Raw genomic sequence first — 22,580 nt, 5'->3', positions numbered from 1 at the left:
TTAAAACTGAAAGAGTTAAGAAAATTTTCCATAAATAACTAGCTTCTGTTTTAAGTAGAGTGTAGCCTCACAGAGCGGGAATTTTCCTGTCTACACTGTGTCCTCCTATTTCAGGATTATTTTGTAGGCGTTTTGCAGATTTTCTAAGAGTCTCTTTACACACCCGTCTTATTTTGGTTTACATCTCTATCATTTTTACCATAGTTGTTGCAATATTTAGTATTATAATTGTAGTTATGAGAAAGAATGCTGTTGATTCTCCACTTAGTTTGATCTTTTTCAGCATCTGCTGTCCATTTAAAATCTTCAAAACTTAGCCAAGTCATAGAAGGGACACTAATAGGATAGATCTCATTATAGCAGCCATTTGTGCTGCCATGAGAGGTGTTCTCTACCCTGAAAAATAGGACATACGTGTGTTATTTTCATGTGTTAAAATATTAGAGAACATTCCATATTGTTTGACCTTAAAAAAAACCTATTTTCTGAATTAAGAACTTAATAAAAGTTTGATATCTCTTAACCAGTGACACACAGGTTTTTTCTTTTGCTTTTGCTTTAAATTCTACTGAGAGATCTTTCACTGGATTAGAATTTGAAAATTAGTTTCCCTTTTGCATTTTATTTGCTATGCATAGAAACTGCTACTACATTATTAGCAGAAAAAAAGTTTTCTGGTGCTTTTATGTAAAGAGGGAAATTACAGTTTTGAGACATTGCCATTATTATTTATGGACTTGGCGGCAACTAGACTAGAAGTGTGTCATGATGTCTTAGGTTTGTTATCAGAATCTTTTTGACCTTGGAAAGGACACAATAACTGAAGGAAATTTTGATCAACGTAGTAAAAGACCCTACCAATTCAGTTGGAAATTTTTTAAAAAGTAGTTGTAGAATAAACATTTTTTTAAGCTCGTTATTGGAATATAATTGCTTTACACTCTTGTACCAGCTTCTGAGGTACACCAAAGTGAATCAGCTGTTTTTATACATATATCCCCATATCCTCTTCCTCCCACGACTCCCTCCGCTCTCCCTTTCCTGGACCTCTAAGGCATCACCTGTTATCTAGTTGATCTCCCTTTGTTAAACAGCAACTTCCCACTAGCTATCTATTTTACAGTTGGTAGTGTATATATGTCTAAGCTACTCTCTCACTTCGTCCAAGCTTCCCCTTTGCCCCCGTCCCCTTAACCCTGTGTCCTCCAGTCCATTCTCTGCATCTGCATCCTTATTCTTGCCCTGTTACTGGGTTCATCAGTACCTTTTTTTTTTTTTTTTAGATTCCATATGTATGAGTTAGCATACAGTATTTGTTTTTCTCTTTGTGGCTTACCTCACTCCGTATGACAGACTCTAGGTCTATCCAACTCATTACATATAGCTCCATTTCATTCCTTCTTATGGCTGAGTAATATTCCATTGTATATATGTGCCACATCTTCTTTATCCATTCATCTGTTGATGGGCATTTAGGTTGCTTCCATGTCCTGGCTATTGTAAATAGTGCTGCAGTGAACATTATGATACATGTTTCTTTTGGGATTATGGTTTTCTCTGGGTATATGTCCAGTAGTGGGATTACTGGATCGTATGGTAGTTCTATTTGTAGTTTTTTAAGGAACCTCCAAACTGTTTTCCATAGTGGCTGTACCAACTTACATTCCCACCAACAGTGCAGGAGAGTTCCCTTTTCTCCACACTCTCTCCAACATTTGTGGTTTCTAGATGTTTTGATGATGGCCATTCTGACCGGTGTGAGGTGATACCTCGTTGTGGCTTTGACTTGCATTTCTCTAATGATTAGTGATGTTGAGCATCTTTTCATGTGTTTATTGGCCATCTGTATGTCTTCTTTGGAGAAACGTCTATTTAGGTCTTCCACTCATTTGTGGAAAGGGTTATTTGCTTTTTTGGTATTAAGCTGCATGAGCTGCTTGTATATTTTGGAGGTTAATCCTTTGTCCGTTGCTTCGTTGGCAAGTTTTTTCTCCCATTCTGAGGGTTGTCTTCTTGTCTTGTTTATGGTTTCTTTCTCTGTGCAAAAGGTTTTAAGTCTCATTAGGTCCCATTTGTTTATTCTTGATTTTATTTCCATTATTCTGGGAGGTGGGTCAAAAGGGATCTTGCTTTGATGTATGTCATAGAGTATTCTGCCTGTGTTTTCCTCTAGGAGTTTTGTAGTGTCTGGCCTTACATTTAGGTCTTTAATCCATTTTGAGCTTATTTTTCTGTATGCTGTTAGGAAGTGTTCTAATTTCATTCTTTTACATGTTGCTGTCCAATTTTGCCAGCAGCACTTATTGAATAGGCTGTCTTTTGTCCATTGTATATTCTTGCTTCCTTTGTCAAAGATAAGGTTGCCCATATGTGCTTGGGTTTACCTCTGAGTTCTCTCTTCTGTTCCATTGATCTTCCTTTGTGTTTTTGTGCCAGTACCATACTGTCTTGATCACTGTGGCCTTGTAGTATACTTTGAAGTCAGGAAGTCTAATTCCACCAACTCCATCTTTCCTTCTCAAGATTGCTTTGGCTATTCGGGGTCTTTTGCATTTCCATACAAATCGTAAGATTTCTTGTTCTACTTCTGTGAAAAATGCTGTTGGTAATTTGATACAGATTGCGTGGAATCTGTAAATTGTTTTGGGTAGTACAGTCATTTTCACAATGTTGGTTCTTCCAATCCAAGAACATGGTATGTCCCTCCATCTGTTTGTGTCGTCTTTGATTTCTTTCATCAGTGGCTTATAGTTTTCTTTATACAGGTCTTTTGCCTCCTTAGGCAGGTTTATTCCTAGGTATTTTATTCTTTTGGTTGCAGTGGTAAATGAGAGAGTTTCCTTAATTTCTCTTTCTGCTTTTTCATTGTTAGTGCATAGGAATGCAAGAGATTTCTATGCATTATTTTGGTATCCTACTACTTTACTAAATTCATTAATTAGTGCTAGCAGTTTTCTGGTAGTCTTTAGGGTTTTCTATGTATAATATCATGTCATCTGCAAAGAGTGACAATTTTACTTCTTCTTTTCCAATTTGGATTCCTTTTATTTCATTTTCTTCTCTGATTGCTGTGACTAACACTTCCAAAACTGTGTTGAATAATAATGGTGAGAGTGGGCACCCTTTCTTGTTCCTGTTCCAAGAGAGAATTCTTTTAGTTTTTCACCATTTAGAGCGATGTTGGCTTTTGGTTTCTGATATATGGCTTTTATTATGTTGAGGTAATTTCCTTCTGTGCTCATTTTCTGGAGAGGTTTTATCATAAACGGATGTTGAATTTTGTCAAAAGCTTTTTCTGCATCTATTGAGATGATCATGTGGGTTTTATCCTTCAATTTGTTGATACGATGTATCACATTGATTGATTTGCATATATTGAAGAATCCTTGCATCCCAGGGATAAACTCCACTTGATGATGGTGTATGATCTCTTTAATGTGCTGTTGGATTCTGTTAGTATTTTGTTGAGGATTTTTGCATCTATATTCATCAGTGATATTGGCCTGTAATGTTCTTTTTTTGTGACATCTTTGCCTGGTTTTGGTATCAGGGTGATGGTGGCCTCATAGAATGAGTTTGGGAGTGTTCCTCCTTCTGCTATATTTTGGAAGATTTTGAGAAGGTTAGGTGTTAGCTCTTCTCCAAATGTTTGGTAGAATTCTCCTGTGAATGCATCTGGCCCTGGGCTTTTGTTTGTTGGGAGATTTTTAATCACAGTCTCAATTTCCATACTTGTGATAGGTCTGTTCATAGTTTCTATTTCTTCCTGGTTCAGTCTTGGAAGATTGTATTTCTCTGAGAATGTATCCATTTCTTCCAGGTTATCCAATTGATTGGCATATAGTTGCTTGTAGTAGTCTCTCATGATCTTTTGTATTTCTGCAGTGTCCATTGTTACTTCTCCTTTTTCATTTCTAATTCTGTTGATTTGCATCTTCTCCCTTTTTTTCCTGATGAGTCTGGCTAATGGTTTATCCATTTTGTTTACCTTCTCAAAGAAGCAGCTTTTAGTTTCACTGATCTTTGCTATTGTTTCCTTCCTTTCTTTTTCGTTTATTTCTGATCTGATCTCTATGATTTCTTCCCTTCTGCTCACTTTGGGGTTTCTTTGTTCTTCTTTCTCTGATTGTTTTAGGTGTAAGGTTGGGTTGTTTATTCGATATTTTTCTTGTTTCTTGAGGTAGGACTGTATTTCTCTAAACTTCCCTCTTAGAACTGCTTTTGCTGTGTCCCATAGGTTTTGGGTTGTTGTGTTTTCATTGTCATTTGTTTCTAGATTTTTTAGATTTCCTCTTTGATTTCCTTAGTGATTTCTTGGTTGTTTAATAGCATATTGTTTAGCCTCCACGTGTTGGTATTTTTTACAGTTTTTTTTCCTGTGATTGATAGCTAGTCTCATGGCGTTGTGGTCAGAGAAGATGCTTGATATGATTTCAATTTTGTTGAATTTACCAAGGCTTGATTTGTGACCCAAGATGTGATCTATCCTGGAAAATGTTCCATGTGCTCTTGAGAAGAAAGTGTATTCTGTAGTTTTTGGATGGAATGTCCTATAAATTTCAATTAAGTCGAGATGGTCTAATGTGTCATTTAAGGCTTGTGTGTCCTTATTTATTTTCTGTTTGGATGATCTGTCCATTGATGTTAGTGGAGTGTTAAAGTCTCCTACTAGTATTGTGTTACTGTCGATTTCCCCTTTTGTGGCTGTTAGCCTTTGCCTTATGTATTGAGGTGCTCCTATGTTGGGTGCATAGATGTTTACAATTGTTATATGTTCTTCTTGGATTGATCCCTTGATCATTATGTAGTGTCCTTCCTTGTCTCTTGTAATAGTCTTTACTTTAAAGTCTCATTTGTCTGATATGAGTATCACTACTCAGGCTTTCTTTTGACTTCCATTTGCATGGAGTATCTGTTTCCATCCCTTTACTTTCAGTCTATATGTGTCCCTTGGTCTGAAGTGCATTTCTTGTAGGCAGCATATAGAAGGGTCTTGATTTTGTATCCATTCAACCAGTCTGTGTCTTTTGGTTGGAGCTTTTAATCCATTTACACTTAAGGTGGTTATTGACATGTGTGTTCCTATTAGCATTTTCTTAATTGTTTTGGGTTTCTTTGTGTAGGTCTTTTCCTTCTCTTGTGTTTCCTACTTAGGAAAGTTCCTTTAGCAATTGTTGTAAGGCGGGTTTGGTGGTGCCGAATTCTCTTCACTTTTGCTTGTCTGTAAAGCTTTCGATTTCTCCTTCGAGTCTGAATGAGATCCTTGCTGGGTAGAGTATTCTTGGCTATAGGTTTTTCTCTCTCAGGACTTTCGGTCTATCCTGCCACTCCCTTCTGGCCTGCAGAGTTTCTGGAGAAAGATCAGCTGTTATCCTTATGGGTTTTCCCTTATATGTTGTTTGTTGCTTTTCTCTTCTGCTTTTAATATTTTTTCTATGTGTTTAATTTTCATTAGTTTGATTAACATGTGCCTCAGTGTATTTCTCCTTGGGTTTATTCTGTATAGGACTGTCTGCGCTTCTTGGACTTGATTAATTATTTCCTTTCCCATGTGGGGGAAGTTTTCCACTATAACCTCTTCAGATATTTTCTCAGACCCTTTCTTTTTGCTTCTTCTTCTGGGATGCCTGTGATTCGAATGTTGGTGTGCTTAATGTTGTCTCCAAGGTCTCTGAGACTGTCTTCCATTCTTTTCATTCTTGTTTCTCTTTCCTGCTCTGTGGCAGTTATTTCCCCCATTCTGTCTTCCAACTCACTTATTCGTTCTTCTGCCTCAGTTATTCTGCTGTTTATACCATCTAGAGTATTTTTAATTTTGGTTATGTTGTTGTCCATTACTGTTTGTTTGCTCTTTAGTTCTTCTGAGTCCTTATGAACTGTTTCTTGTATTTTCTATATTTTGTTGTCGAGATTTTGAATCATCTTTACTATCATTACTCTGAATTCGTTTTCAGGCAGTTTCCCTATTTCCTCCTCATTTATTTGGTCCTGTGGGTTTTTTTTCTGCTCCTTTGCCTGCTTGGTGTTTCTTTGTTTTCTCATTTAGTCTAATTTATAGGATTTGCCGTCTCCTTTCCCTGTGCTGCCTAGTAATAATTCCTCTTGTTTCTGCCCTCTGCCCCCATGGTGGGGTTTCTCCAGTGTCTTGAGTAGGCTTCCTTTTGGGGGGGAAGGTCTGGTGTCTGCTTTCCGGTGTGTGGCTCTGTGTCTTTTCTCTCTGATGAGCAGGGCCATGTCAGGAGGTGTGTTTTAGGGTATCTGTGAGGTTAATATGGCTTTAGGTAGTCTGTGTGCTGATGGGTGGGCTTGTGTTCCTGTCTTGTTTGTAGTTTGGTGTGAGGTGTCCAGCACTGGCAGTTGCAGACAGTCGGACGAAGCTGAGTCTTAGACTCTGATACAGGGCTCTGTGAGAGTTCTCTGAAGTTAATCTTCCCTGTGTCTGAGGACTCCCTAGTAGTCTAGCATCCTAGATTCAGTGCTCCCTCCCCACAGCCTCCTACTTGAGTTCTGATGTAGTAGTCCAGACTTCAGAGGTTGCTCGTCCCAGCAATAAAGGGGTTTAAAGAAGACTGCCTGAGCCCCAGACTAATGGCAGAGTGTTGAGTCAAACAAATACTAAGTCAAGGAAACACATACATGTATAAGACACACAAATACTGAATTCAATAGAACATAAGGCACTAGAAAGACCTGACAGAAGAGCCCCAGTATGCCATCAGACAATCAAAGAGAAAACGAGCAGAAATTCAAAACCAAAAACAAACAAACCAACAAACAAAACAAAAAGAAACAAAAAAACCCCACACACACAAACACAAATCCAGGGAGATTTTGAAAGCTAGGATCAAATATAATAAAGAGCAAGAGTACCACCAGACAGACTGAAGATTCTCAGAATGAAATCAGACAATTATACTTAGAACTAAGATAAAGACAAAACCTAATAATAAAAACCAAAGCAGTGTGTCATCTGGAGAATAAAGCAAGGAAACAGAGCAGACCAATAATATTGCTTATAAATATATTAAGATAAAATAAAGTAAAAAAAGATAGAAGACAGGGCAACAGAAGAGGGTAGTGTGACTGGAAATATGAAAAAAAAAGAAAGAAATAGAAATGTATAAAAGAGATGAAAAGAAGGTAGGAGAGATAAAGTCAGCACTACAAAAAACTTAGCTAGATAGAAATATATAAAAAGGCTAAAAATAAAAACAGAATGAAAAATGGAATAAAAAATATGTTATAAAATGTGTAGATCCCTTAGGACTAAGATCGTAATTAGTAAAATAAAATTTAAAAAAAAAAGCTAGAACTGACCCCAGAATGGACCAGATCAATGGAATTAATACTAATATTTCTGTTTCCTTGGGGTCTCAGCTGTAAGTGTCCTTCTACCCACCTTGGGCTTTTTGTATTACTCTGTGACCAGCAGAGCTTCCTTTATTGTTCGTCTGTAAGTGCCGGTGTGTAGGGAGAGAGAAGGTACAACAGTGGCTCCTTCCCCTGGGAATGAATGTCCGGTGGCGCCCTGCCTTGGTCACAGTGGTTCAGTCGGCTGTGGCAGTGCCTGTTGCAGTGGGACGCCGGTGGTTCAGGTGTAAACAGAATGTCTCCAGAGCTGGGCCACTGTGCAGACTTTTGGCTCTCAGCTGCAGGCACTCTAGGCCAGCCCCGCCTGGGGGCCTTTGTTATCCCTGAGTGCGTTAGCCAGGCCCAGAGGGGTCCTTCCTTTGTCCATCACAGGCGCCAAGAGAGTGGCTACACCTGCAGCTCCTCTCCCCTGCTTGTGAGTCAGCAGAATCGAGCCGCCACTATGGCCTCGCAGCTTTCTGCGGTAGGCACTCTCCGCTGTGGATTTCCTCCCTCCTGTCCTCTCAGTCCGTCTCCCCACTGCCAACAATGTTTCTCACCCTGAACTAGTTCTCTGCTTCCCACGTTCCAGCTCCCAGACCCCCTGTTCAGCTGTGAACCAATGTCTCAGTCCGGACACGCTGAGCCGTGGTGCAGACCCTCCATGTGTTTCTCACTCTTTCCCATCTGCCACAGTTCAGCTGCTTCACCCTCTTTGAACAGTCCCAAATGCCTCCCTTCTGACCCAGGGAAATTCCCTGTTGGAGAAGGGGTTTCCCCATCAGATAAGGGACGTTTCCCTGAATTCGGCAATCTCCCCTCTGTTTCAGATCCCCCTGCCTCAGCGTGTGAGACCCATCCCTTTCCTTTCTTCTCCTCCTCTTTCTCCTTTTTTTTTTTTTTTCCCGCTCTGTCCTACCCAGTTATGTCGGGATCTTTGCTGTCCTTTCTGGTGTCTGAGGTCATTTGCTGGTGTTCAGCTGGTTCTCTGTGGGAATTATTGCATCTTTTGGTGTATTCCTAATGCATCTGTGGAGAGGGATGCATTCCACGTCCTCCTACTTCACTGCTATCTTTCTTCTCCTAAACATTTGTTTTTATACATGCTGTGTCATTTCAGTATTCTTAATGGTTCAGTGAAATTCAGGATACTTGTGTGTCATGTTCTGTTTATAACCAAGATGCATGCATTTAAAGTAACGTACATTTTAATTTTCTTTAGACAATGGGATGAGCAGTTGGATCCTCGGCTAAACGCGAAACAGAAAGAGGCTGTTCTGGCCATTACAACTCCACTTTCAATACAGCTGCCCCCTGTTCTCATCATCGGCCCCTATGGCACAGGCAAAACCTTCACTCTAGCTCAGGCTGTCAAGCACATTCTCCAGCAACAGGAGACGAGGTGAGACAGTGTTGTGTGCACTCTGGTCTCATCAGCAGGGTACAGTTTCTGTCCTTGTTGTGAAGACAAAAGCAAAAGTGAGACAATTTTCATGTTGCTTGTAAAATTTTAAAAAATAAAAATAAAGAAAAAGAGCCACATTCAAACCCCAAAGCACTGAAATTTGAATTCTCTGAAAACGTACTGTTTTTAAAAATTGGCAACATAGAGAATGGTAGCTTTTAAATAGTCATCTAAACGCCAAGTCTGCTAAGAGATTGTGATAAATGTTAGAGCCAAAAGGGTTGGGTTTTTAAAAATAATTTTATATGAAAGATTTAAAAATAATTTGGGGGAACTTATCTCCTTTACAGCTTAAAGAGTAATTAAGCTTTAAGAATAATTTCCTAAAAGCATAATTGAATAATATGTTAGAGCTTACTGAGTAGGTTGAGGGAAATGTATTATATTAAAATGGCCACTGCTTTTTTTTTTGGTATTATACTGCTTGAATAGTTTTGTGTTTTATCATTCTTTTTATTTGCACCATTTATTTCAGCAGGATTCTCATTTGCACCCATTCTAATAGTGCTGCTGATCTCTACATAAAGGATTATTTACATCCATATGTAGAAGCAGGCAATCCCAGGCAAGACCTCTCAGGTATTTTTTTAAGGCTTATTATGTATCTGTATCATACTTTATTATTCTTAAGAAAAGGTGTCTATAAAGATTTTAGTAACTTTGAGAAAATCAAAGTCTGTAACTGTGCATTGGCGTTTGGAGGTTATGCCTTTTGAAGAAACCATTTAAATTAAGGAAAAATTTTAAAATCTTTGACCATTCATTTCTTAAACATTAAGTAAAGAGAAAGACATCCTTTTTTAAGTTTTGTATGTAAAAAGTGTTGTTACAATCTGAGCCGATTTTGATGTGTTCCTCTAAAAGCTATGACAAAAATGATAAATTTATGATTAAATCAATTTTAATTAAAAATTCTAGCATATTTTGCATGGCAGAGTAGTCATGCAGGGATAGTTCTTTGTGGAAATAAAATTTTGACTGTGATCGTGCAGGTAATTTCATAGACGCTACATGTTAGAGAAACGTGAAATGGAAGTGTTTTCTGCAACAAGATGTAATTGACTGGTATTTACAACTCTGCTATCACTTAAGAGATAAAGTGGTAAACAAAATTCTAGGTTAATATAGGTCCTCTAAGTGTCTATGGATAGGAAATGTTCTTAAATACAGGATTGTGGGGGAATAAAATCCTTTTCTTCAGAAAACAATAAAGAATCATGAAATGGTTATTTATTATACCATTTGCTTTCATTGTTATATGAATTAATGTTTAGTTTTGTCATTTTGCAAACTAATATATCATGCCCTATGTTGTTCAAATACAATTATTGTTTAAAAATTAATTTCTAACCACACTTTTAAATCATAATTCACTAACTTTTTATTTCTGGTTGAGCCTAGGCATGGAAAACTGAGGCTACACTATTTAATTCTTTAATAACCATAAGCAAAGCCATTTGAATGACTTTACAATTGCATTAAAAAGAACAAAAGAGAAAAAAGTGTCATGGCCTGTTAACACAGGTTTTTATGCCATATTCCATTTCTACTGTGAAAACAAATTAGAGAAGAAATAATTAAGTAGAATCCAGTTTTATTTGATAAGAAAATATCACACGTATACAATCACTTTAAATGAAAATGTGGTGTTTACCAATGGATAAATTCATCAATAACTAGTTTGCTTCAGATTCTAATCTTTTTTACCTCATAAGTGAAATTGTTAGCTAGTAGCCTTTTTGCTATGAGTATTCTTACTTCGGTGGAGATGAGATGTTTTATTGTTGGTAGAGCTTGTGTGTGTGCTTATGTTTGTGTTATGTGTGTTATGTAGGAAGTGTGACAATCTCATTTATCATTGTACTTGGCTTGGAAGCAGTGGAGTGAAGGTCCCTCAAATCTTGGTTGACCTAGCATAGGCCATTTGACATTTGGGGCAGGAGAGCTGTTGTTGAGAAACATTGAAATCCATTATTTGGCTAGCATTATGTTTAGCTTTTCCCATGTAAAATTTATGTTTTGGGAGTTATAATCCAACATGTAGTGCATCTAAATATGTAGGATAAGAAGTTGTGTTCCAGTAGGGTCTATGTATAGTTGTAGTGGCCCAAATGCAGAAACTTGCCTTCTAGCAAAAAATATTTAAATTTATTTAAATGCAAGTTTCATGTTATTTCATCTAGTAAGTGGAATAAAATAAGAAAAAGCTTGGCTTCCCCAAATATTTCCTTTATATGGTGCTATATTTTCAGCATAGTTTTTCTGTGCCGGAAAAATGTTAACTTGTGAATGTATTTCCTAGGAGGGTTAATACATTGAAATGTTAGGATTTATTAGCATCATCTATTATTATATTAACTGAGATTAATTTATAATTTTCCTAATGGACAACAAACATGAGAGGTGTGGGAGATGGAATAGAGAAAATTAGAATGGCTCATCACTCTGGGGAGATCAGCTTTACCTGAATTGTCCCAGAATGCAGGGAAAGAACGCAAGAGGGCACTCAGTGTCCGCCTGTGACCTTGAAGACTCGTTGTCTCTGTGGGTCAAGAGCGATGATGACAGGTTTACCTTCTCGCACTGTGGGCCCTGGTGTGTGTGATAATGTGGGGAAACAGCCGTAAACGTTATATAAACAGTAAATATGTTTAAATATGCACCCTTGTGGTTAAAGTGTATAAAATTCTGTTAGTTGCCGGGAGTTGAGCATAAATTATTTGGGGTTGGAGGTTTTAGAATCCATTTTAATTACATTTAGCTTCAGTTTTTACTTCTTACTTTATTAGAATTAGAAGATTTTTAAAGTGGAATAGAGAGGAAAACATAGTTTCTTTCTGTGTATGGTTCTGAAAATCAGTATCTGATTCTGGCAGAATTATCACTTATTAGATAAAGGCTATCTGTGGAGAAAGTGTACATTTACTGTTTTCTGGACAAATAGAAGGTATATGGTATTTTATAAAGATCTTTAAATAAATAGATCGGGTCTTTCTGATGCTGTAGTATCGTAAATAATAATACTTTGGGGGTGTTCATTGCATATGAATTCAGTACCTGAATAAAATTTCAGTGAATTAAAATGATATATTACCAGACAGAAGTCTTCGGTTTTAAATTTCATTATAATTCATGTGGGGTATGTGGACAGTTTGTTTCTAGAAGTATGTAAACTGCTTAGTTGATGTCAGTTGCATTTTATACTATGGCCTTGAAAGTGTCAGTTCTCCAGTTTTGAAAAATGTTGTTGAATGTGTTTTAAATAATCTTATAGACAGTGTCTACCTTAAATGTTGCACAAAATGAAAGAACTGAGAAAATGTTTAAGTCTTTTTGAAGTCAGCACTAGGCTATTATATTTTTAAGGTAATAGGCCTAGTGATCAAGCTTTGTATTCTTACTAGCTTCAACTTGAGCTAGCTTTCTGAGGTAACTACAAAAAAGTCAGTAATGGGGCTTAGAACTTCAATTTCTATTTTTTCTTTGAGGAAGAAGCAGTACCTGCAGTGAGATTGATGAGTAACTAGAAAAACTACTTTTTCAATTTTATAATGAAATGTTCATTTGAGAAAATATGGAAAATACAGAAAAGCATAAAGAAGAAAATAAAAATTACCTGTAACCTTACCAGTCAGAGATAAATACTACTAACATTTTAGAGTTTAATTTCTAGTAAGTTATAAGCTTAAATACACACACTTAAGTTAATATTAATGGAATCATAACTTGTAAACGCTTTTTTCAGATAATTTGTAGAATGAGATTTTTCATATATTTAAAAGTAAATTCTGCTTTGCTAATCTGATTAAATATTTTTTATTAAAACCTAAAATATGTTTAATATTTTTCCATCTTTTAGGGGTCGTATTGGTTACTTTCACAGTCCTTCCTATCACAGAAATGTTTTTAAAATACATTACTTTCCTCTATAACAATTATAAATTAGAAACATCTATTAAATGCATTTTTTTGTGTGTGTTGAGGGGAGTTGTTGGTTTTTTGTTTTTGTTTTTTTGCTTTGGTTAAAAAAAGACAATAACCAGTTTTAAATGTTTCATGGAGGGTTAGAACACATTTTAGAAGATCATGAGATCAGTGTTTGTGCATATTACATTTGAAACATTCTAGAGGAGACAGATGTCAAGTAAATAGTTGGATGTGCATCTTGGAGCTCAGAGGTGAGGCCCTGGCAGAGAGAGAAAACTGTGCGAGTCATCGGTGTATTGGTGGTGGTGGGAAGCCTGGGCCTGGGATGAGACTGTCAGGTGAGAGGACAGAGCTTGACGGTGATGAGAGCGCTAAGCATGACTTGAGAAACCCTAGCCTAGAGACATGGAAGGACGGCAGGGAGCCGTTGAGTCAGGAGGGGAGACAGCGTTTCAAGGAGGGAGCAACCACAGAGCTGGATGCTGCTAGTAAGTGACTTGATGGGCCCAGAAAACATCCAGACGGTTTAGTGACGTGGAAGTTTGTGTCCCGTGGTTGGACCCTCACAGTCTCCTGAGCGCTTCCTGTTTCATTGATTGCTGCTTCCCAGTCTCCTTTCCTGTGTCCCTCCGTTTCCCAGCGTCTACACGTGGACGTGGTCCATCAGCCATTCTTCCAAGTAGTTTCCTTTTTATCTGCTTACTCTCCAGGTGAGCTCTGCTGGTCTCAAGATTGAAGTACTGTCGCAATTGTATATTTCTCATCTTAGGCATTCTTCTGAACTCCACACTTATAAATGCCTCTGCTTACTGGATATCTCTTCTTGGATGTCTGCTACTAGATATGTCCAAAACTGAATTCTCAATTCCTACCCCAAATTTGTTCCTCCCTATCACCCCCACTGTCATTCATCCAGTTTCAGCGCCGTGGAATCATCCTTTCTCTTAAATTCCTCACCTAGTATATCAGTACATCCTGTCAGCGTTACTCTCACAATGTGTAGTGTGTCTGACCGTTTTCCCACCTCTCATGTTACCACCCTAGTCCGAGCCATCGCCTTCTCTTGTCCAGACCCTACAGCGGCCTCCTCAGTGGTCTCCTGACCGCGGTCCCTGCCCCTGCCTCCCTGCTCGTCCGTGGTGTGATGCAGCAGCTGGCACTGCTTTCTGAGAGCCAGTCGTGCGTGTCTTCCCAAGTTCATGTTCAGTGACATCACGTGGGTAGCTTGAAATTGGCCATGATAATAGGTTTTATACCACAGAAACCAGCAAACACGACAGATCAGGTCATCCCCCCATCCCCGAAAGCTGGTTGTTCAACAGTTACCAGCACACCACTGTCCAACATAGCACTCTTCCTGCCTCCAAAAGTATGTGTTCTGTCCAGAGAAACAGAGGGGTCCTTTAACAACCTAAGTCAGGTCCCATGACATGTGCCTTGTTAACAGCTCTCTGACGGCCTCGCATTAAAATCAGAATGAAGCCAACGTCTTCATGAAACCTTGCAAGCCATGTGACTTGCCTCTGTGCTGGACCATAGGAGATACACAGTAGATCTCTGTGATATGGGTGGGTTGGGGTGGGAGGAGGTCGGTGGGTAGGTGGATGAGTTGTTTCTGTACCATCTTAGTAATCTGTTACATGAGTCCTATTTGTTTTTCTTTTGTAATTAATAGAAGAGATGCTCTTTGTTAAGATTCTCTCATTGTCCAAAATTTAAATTTCTTTTTAAATTTTCAGAACTTTAGATAGGGGTCTATTTAAATATAAGTAGAAGAATATATTCTAAAGTGAAATGCAGGTAACTTAAATTTCTCTTGTAAGTATGCAATTGACTTTTTTATTAGCATAGATAATTAAAATATAAGTTAAGTATGTTTTTGTAAGAATATTCTAGGACAAAAAGTAATTCCCAAATGAGAATGTTTTGAATTAAAAAAACGAATGCTTATGGAATTCTTTGTGTGTCGTTCTGTTGTAAGATTAATCTGAACACTTAAAAATAATTAGATATTTATCTTATCATAGTGTATATACTTTCTGCTTCATTCTTTTTTTGGTGGGGGAAAGTCACAGTTGTATGTTAAATTCTAATCCAGTAGAGTGTTAACAGGTATCAGATTTATTTGTTAATTTCCAGGTATTGTAGTCTTAAAGTCATAATGTCAATATTTTGATAATCAGATACTGGTAAGATGTTAATAAGTATAAATAGGAAATATTGTCTTCTTTTGTAGGGTATATTTCAGAAATCGCTGGGTAAAGACTGTCCACCCAGTTGTGCATCAGTACTGTTTGATCTCAAGCGCACATTCCACCTTTCAGATGCCACAGAAAGAAGATATTCTTAAACACCGAGTGGTTGTTGTTACATTGAATACTTCCCAGTACCTCTGTCAGTTGGACCTTGAACCTGGTATGCTGACTCAAGACACAGAAAGGGCGTCTGAATGCACAGGGCTTCTGCATTCAGTTTAGACCAGGGGTTGGCCTAGGGGCCGTATCTGGCCCACTGTCTGTTTTTGTAAATAAAGTTTTATTGGATGGAACACAATCACCCATTTATTTACCTATATTTTCTATGGAGTCTTTTGTACTACAGCAGCTAAGTTGACTAGTTGCAACAGAGATTGGCCACAAAAACCTAAAATGTATACTGTTTGGCTCTTCATACACACAAAAATTATCAACCCCTAGTTTAGACATTTTAGTGACTGCTACTCTATTTGTTCTCTAATTGATCAGATGGTATTTGCTTACTGTTGATCATGTGAAAAATTCAAATTTGGACAGTGTTGGGGTTGGTTTTTTTTTTTTACAATTTTCTCAAGTTTCAAATTTTAAAATAGTTTTGTGTTAATATAGTGTAGAGACAACAATCATGGTAGGTTTTTATGACATACATAGGGTTATTTAAGTATAGGAACTATGTAAAATGGAACTAATATTATACAAAGTACAGGCATAGGGTGGCAAGAAGTTCTGAAAAACACAGCAGAACTTCATCAAAATGTGCTGTTACTTTAAGGGAGTTACTTTGGAAGAATATTCATTTATTACTGCTTTATTATAATTGTTGACATTGGTCAGCGCCTTTTTGCTCTCGCCTTTGGAATTGCTTTCAGAGCCAGTGACAGATTCTTTTCAGTCTCTGAAAGGTAGAGACAGTTCTCTTCACCTTGTATTCCTGGCACCTGGCTCAGGGTGTAGACACACCTGGAGGCCGTTGATAAACCTCTGTTTCAACCTTAAAAAATGAACAGTGGCCAAACTCCTTTTTTTAGGGTAGATTTAGTTTTAGAAAAGCTTCAAAATCTTTCTGAGACATGTCTGGTAAATAAGGTAGGTCATCAAACTGAGCAATACCATTAGGGGTGCAAAAAAAAGAGAGAGAGAGACGTGCCTCTCATGTAATGAGACTTATTTTTCTTGTGCACGCAGCTCATAGCTGGCTGGTGAGGGCAGTTACAAAAGCAGAGTTTCAAAAAATGTTTTGAACAGTGGCTGCATCCATTGGAATGAGTTATATTTCCTCTCAGCTGACTTCTTTGATGGAACAACACTTATTTGCAATGTAAATTTTGGTATGTTTATTTAACAATCAGTCTCATTACTTCATGATTATACTCTGCATATTTACCACATAAATACCCAAACCTCCTAAACAGTATAGTTTTGAGGAACAGTAAAGAATGGCTTTGAAGAGCAAGAGTGTAGAACTTTTATTGGAAGTCAACTATTTGCTTTGTTTTAGGCATTGTTTATACTTAATTTAATTCTCATATCGACTCTGTGGAGGGTTATTTTACAGGTGAGGCAGCCAAGGCTCAGGCTAAATCAGTTCGACTAATTCAGGTTTCTTTTACTTGCTTAAGCAGTAGTATAACGATTTCATGATTTATTCAGTTCCTGATTTAAGCCTGGCTCTGTTTAATTAAAATAGCTAATGAAAACAGTACATTTTTTTCCACTAGTCTCAGTTTTTTCCAATCTGATCCTATAATTACAGTCATCTTCCTTAATTAGTCTTGTAGAACAAAAGGCACAAATTCTCCTCAACAGGGAGAAAAATGCACGTGTCCAAATCATGCTTGGGCTGCTGTCATTAAGTAGACAGCAGTTATTGATGCTTGTACTGTTAACATAGCCGTTTGTTTGAATGCTGATGGTGGTGGTGGTGGTGGTGGTGACGGTTATTACTGCCAGTTGGTAAGATTTAGAAAGTTCCCAACATAGAAATAAGTTGCATTAGAAAAGTTGTACAGATTGTTTGGGAGTTGTTGCTTTTCATAGAAATAGGGATAGAAATAGAGGTTACGTTCTTGGGCCAACTCACAGGAAGCTAATTAATCTAGAGAGTTTTATAACTCCTCATTCTGTTGAGAAACTAGTTTGTGTTCTTCGCTTGCTAATGAAAACAAGGCCCCCTTCTCCGTACCTCAGTGAGTTGGCAGTAGAGGGCAACATTTACTTCTACACATTGAGACAGCAAGGAGATTTTTGCTTGTCTTCTCTTTTCGGGACAAAGAGACTTTTCCTCCTTTCTGTACCCAGATTCCTGTGCTTCAGTGTGAGTGGCAGCAGTAACCAGGAGTGGGGTGCCTCCACTGTGGGCGTTTGCGTGTGGGGGATATTTGATAATGTACATTTTTGATACTTGTTGTGTCACTTTTTTTTTTTTCTTTCTCTCTTTCTTTCTTTTTCTTTCTTTCTTTCTTTCTTTTTTTTACAGACAGGTGATATTTTTTCAGCCAGGATAGGATCTTAGACTAAAACATTGTATGTTATCAGTCTATACGCATATAGACACACACACATAAAGTAAACCTAAATAATCAAAATAGTGAATTTGCTAGTAGATAACCTTTGTTTTAGGTCAAAGTTGGATTATAACTTTCTCCTTTGTATTAGATTTTGGGTATGATGTTCCTTATTTTAATGTCTAATATGTATGTTTAAGCTAAAGTTACTTATAAACTACCATTTTTTATTTTTGGTGTTTTAGCAAATAAATAGTGGAAGGAATTTAGGCCTATCACTGTTTTGTTGCCAGCTTTTCTTTGTGGTTAAAAGCTGTTATCTTGTACTTTTAAAATCTTTTTTTATATGTACTGATTTAGCTGTTAGTCTTGGGGCCATTAGTACCAGATGCCATTTACATATCTGTTATTGAGTAAATAGTTATTCCTTTCAACTTCTATTTTTAAATAATGATCCAAACTTACAGTCTTCTCAATTGAGGGTTGGCATTAAAAGTACTTACAGTTCTTAAATTAGAATGCTAAACTCTTCCCTTAACAGAAAAGAATAAACACTACTCCTCCTTTTATCACTGCTGTAATATGCTGTCCTGTGTTTACGCTGCACTTTGTAGGGTTTTTTACGCACATTCTATTAGATGAGGCTGCCCAGGCCATGGAGTGTGAAACCATTATGCCTCTAGCGTTAGCAACTAAGAACACTCGGGTTGTCCTGGCTGGTGACCACATGCAGGTGAGTGCCCCCCGAGTCATCGTATTGAAAGAAACTTCTGTCATATTTTGATGTTTAATATTTTGTTTTCTAAAACAGCCTATGAAATTGTGCCATGCATTTCAGTTTAAGTACTTTAAATATTTCTGTACTAACAGTGAAAAATGTTTGCATTTCTGAAGGAAAATTGCTACCCCCTCCTTTTTTGTTTTCCTTCTTTGAATAGAGAGTGGAATGAATGAGTTTATCAGTGTTCTGATTTTCATGCTCATTAATTTAAATTTCAGTTCTCTAGTATGAATATTTAATTACTTTTCTTTATCAAATAAATTTAAATTATCCTTCTTACGATTCCCCAGTTCCTGTCCCCAACATTTGTTTCCCTGAAGGGTTAATTTTTCATTAACGTGGGAAACAAAGTGCTTAATTGAAAATAATAGTCAGAAACTCAAAGAACTTGTTTGATCTTAATAGTGATGAATGAAAGAGAATCACAGTTTTTCTATTAAAATATGAATTTTGCAAAGCTGCAATTTGAGGTTCTTTCTCTTTTGTCACAGTTAAGATTGAACCTGTACAGTATTGTAGCTGTCCAGACATTTAGGAAAGAGTGGAACGTAGAGGGACAAATTCTGTTTTTGTTTCTTTGCCAGAAGTAGTTTAATTTTGTTCTTAGCGTCACAGTTATCATCAAGAGTGGCTCCTGACACTTCACAAGGTAAAGATGGCTTTTTTGCTGATTATTACAAATAAGTGTTAGTCATAGGCTATATATCCTGCCAGCTCACCATTTTAAATAGTTGATTAATTTTAGGGAAACAGTTGATTGACTTCCCCAGTGATGCAGTGGGTTGCATCCCTAAAATTACTGAGGTAGTAGCTATTTATTATTAAGTCGCAGGAGGCCTTTATTAACCTATGTGTAGAAACTCTAGGTTAGTGTTGGCATACTGAAGCGAAAAGTTAGAAAATTTAGCCTCATTCTTTATAGAAGTAAAATTGTTCCTAGAAAACATTTTTGACTCTGCTTATTCCAGCATTCAGCATGTTGAGGTTGAATATATCAGAAGTTTCAGCCTGGTGGATCTTTTTTAATGACTATGTTAAAAAAAAATACTATTTGTATATTTAGTTAAATTTTCTCTGTGTGTTTATCTGTTACAGCTCAGTCCTTTTGTTTACAGCGAGTTTGCCAGGGAGAGAAACCTTCACGTCTCATTACTTGATCGGCTCTACGAGCACTACCCTGCCGAGTTTCCCTGTAGGATCCTTCTGTGTGAGAACTACCGCTCCCACGAAGCTATCATCAAGTAGGTGTGAACTGCCCCCAGTCATACTTTCTGTGGTTTGGTGGATGGGGACCAAAAAGGGCTGTTCCTCGGGACAGGCTTTCCCAGCAGAGTTAAATGGTGTCCCTGATGTTGCAAATTATGTGTAATTTTATGTTTGTAAAAGTACACTGCAAAAGTCAGAGCTGTAATTTTTTATAGTACGGCAGTTCTGGAAACAAAAATTTTAGGTTCTACAAGCTATAACATATTTTTCCGTGACTAAATATGTAATGCGTATGTAAAACTACATGATGTAATAAACAAATATATTGACAAACCACGTAATGGTTTGCGTGTGCACATCTGGCTATGTTATATAAGGAATCTGTTTTAAAAGGAAGGATGGGAGGGAGGAAGGAAGGAAAACCATAAAGCTTAGTAATAAAGTTTTAAAAGGGTTCTATTAAATATAGTATGCATCTCTACAAGTAAAAGTATCTTAGGTAATAACTTAATGAATGTCACACACCAAACGTACCCCTACCGCTGGCATCCAGACCGAAAAGCAGAATGTTCCCAGAACTCTGGAAAGCCCCTTTGTGCTGCGTTCCAGTCACTATCACCACCAAAAACTTAAGATTTTTTTTCACGTGTAGTATAATTAAGTAATATTGATTATGGCAGTCATGTGAAAATAATTTTTAGGTTTCTCTGTAAGCAATAGGAGAGATATAAAAATAAAATTAGATTTAACTATGGCTTTTATCAATATCTTAAAATGTGATTCCTCTTTTATTGTTGCCAGTCATTTGCTGCAGTGAGTGATGAACTGAGTACTACATAATATCTTTGTTAGTATAGAGTATTCATTTTACAGTTGAAGACTGGAATGTCCTTCAATTGTGTGTATTATTTCGACGTCTACAGATCTTTGTGTTTGCATAAGTATATGATCCACATAAATAAAAAATACTCATTTAAAAAAATTTTAGTATAGAAAACCATAACAGCTAGCAAATTTCCTCATCTAGTATTCAACTGTCGTCATTTCTTCCTTTTCTTTCTATATTCTGGCTTCATGCCTTCCCCAGATCAATTCATTTTAGCAGTTTTATACCAGGAGCCTGCTGTGTTTTTATTGCTGTGGTTAATTGTGGAGAAAATCTTGGCATCATGGGTATTAGATGTTTGGATTAAAATTAATCATGGGCATAAAGCAACATTAGATTTGACTGGTAATTTTTTTTCTTACGGGTAAAATTAATTTTGATGATAGATTGCTTTTTATTTATTTATTTATTTTGGTCTTTTTCTGCAGTTACACCTCTGAGCTCTTCTATGAGGGCAAACTGATGGCCAGTGGAAAGCAACCAGCACACAAAGATTTCTACCCACTAACTTTCTTTACAGCACGAGGGGAAGATGTACAAGAAAAAAATAGCACAGCTTTTTATAATAATGCAGAGGTACCTTTGTTTTTTGAAAGTTCCCACTTTTTAAAAAAAAAAAAATTTACTTATTTATTTGGCTGCGCCAGGTCTTATAGCATGCAAGATCTTCAGTTGCAGCATGAGAACTCTTAGTTGTGGCATGTGGGACCTAGTTCCCTGACCAGGGATCAAACTCAGGCCCCCTGCCTTGGGAATGCGGAGTCTTATCCTCTGCGCCACCAGGGAAGTCCTCGTACCTTAGTTCTTTTCACAATTTGTTGACATTTTTGCAGTCATGTAGTCTGGTCTTATTAAGCATTTATTTAAAATTTGGGGTTGATATTTTATTGTGTGTTGACTTCATTCACATAAAAATAGTATAGAAGTTTATTCTTGTGTAACATTGATTTGTTAAGGTGAATCTCCTGTGGGAGACAAAAACTTTGATTTACATTTTGTCTTAATGCTGAAATACAGAACTTCATTTAAAAGAAGCCATCTAAAGTGGACTGTGATCACATTTTATAGAGCACACTCAAATGAGGCATCGTTTTAACTGAGTGAGACTTGAATTGAGGAATCTCGTACTCCAGGGGATCACACAGATGTGCTTACCCATCGTATGCTGCAGCCTGTGTGGTTCTCTCACACACAGTTTCTGACTTTTTACGTTCAGAGAAAATGTGGGTAGTAGAAGTAGTCAGATCAGGTAGCAGACAAAAACCTGTGATGTCTTTAGTGGCCAGCAGGCCAGAGAGCCTGAGGTTCGGTTCTGGAGTGGAGTTCAGGAAACCCGGGGAGGAGGTGTGCATGGTGGGTCATCAGCGGAATGACACTTCATCTGTGCTGTCCATTTCCCTTTCTTCTCTCGAGTCCCATGCTTTTACTCACTTTATTTACAAAGAAAATGGCGTTTATTATGTAATAGTAATTCATCTTTCCTTTGAAAAATTAGTCAGAGGCCTGTAGTCAGAAGTCAGTACAAGAAAACCAACAGTACCGCTTGAAAAATCGTAGCCAAGAGCAAAGAAACTTGACGTTTTAATTAGTCTGTGCCAGTTAATTTTAGGAAAAGGTAAACTTTTCTTTGCATGTTTGAAATATTGACAAATAACTCTATGGTTTCCTTTATTACTTTTGCACTCAGGTTGGAAACTGCTGGCTGGAAAATCAGTTAAGATGAGAAAGGAGAATAAATATATAGTTATACTGCCTTTTATAATTAACCATGTAATTACCTTTAGTAGCATCTTTGGTTGTGTTGATTCTAATTACTGTCTGGTGTAACTTGCTTTCAGCCTGAAGAATTCTTTTAGTGTTTTTTTTAGCGCAGGTCTGCTACTAGTAAAGAATTCTTTCAGTTTTTGTTTATCTGAGAATGTCTTTCTTTTGCCTTCATTTTTGAAAAGCAGTTTTGCTGGGTATTAGGTTATAGTTTGAGTTATTTCTTCCAGCATGCTGAAATATGCTCTCCTTCTGCTTTTGTGCCTTCACCGTTTCTGATGAGCAGTCGTCTGTTAATCTTATTGGAGTTCTTTGTAAGTGATGAGTTGTGTTTTTGTTTCTGTCATCAAGATTTCGCTTTTGTCTGTGACTTGCGCTGTGTTGACTGTGATGCGTCTGGGATGTGGCTCTCCATTTACCTTACTTGAAGTTCGCTGAGCTT

The 22,580-nt window shown here is 37.3% G+C and overlaps 1 protein-coding gene across 1 annotated transcript in view; it reads left to right on the top strand.

Moving 5' to 3' along the window:
• Nucleotides 1–22,580, top strand: part of HELZ (helicase with zinc finger) — a 150,050-nt gene that overhangs the window by 62,407 nt on the left and 65,063 nt on the right. Inside the window, 7 exon segments of the mRNA XM_057716956.1 lie at nt 8,573–8,752; nt 9,291–9,376; nt 9,379–9,394; nt 14,979–15,157; nt 18,116–18,234; nt 19,378–19,523; nt 20,803–20,950. Coding sequence (XP_057572939.1) covers nt 8,573–8,752; nt 9,291–9,376; nt 9,379–9,394; nt 14,979–15,157; nt 18,116–18,234; nt 19,378–19,523; nt 20,803–20,950 — 874 coding nt within the window.

Source organism: Hippopotamus amphibius, chromosome 17, assembly GCF_030028045.1.
Source record: "Hippopotamus amphibius kiboko isolate mHipAmp2 chromosome 17, mHipAmp2.hap2, whole genome shotgun sequence".
NCBI lineage: Eukaryota > Metazoa > Chordata > Mammalia > Artiodactyla > Hippopotamidae > Hippopotamus > Hippopotamus amphibius.
This window is presented reverse-complemented; position numbering and strand designations above follow the sequence as displayed.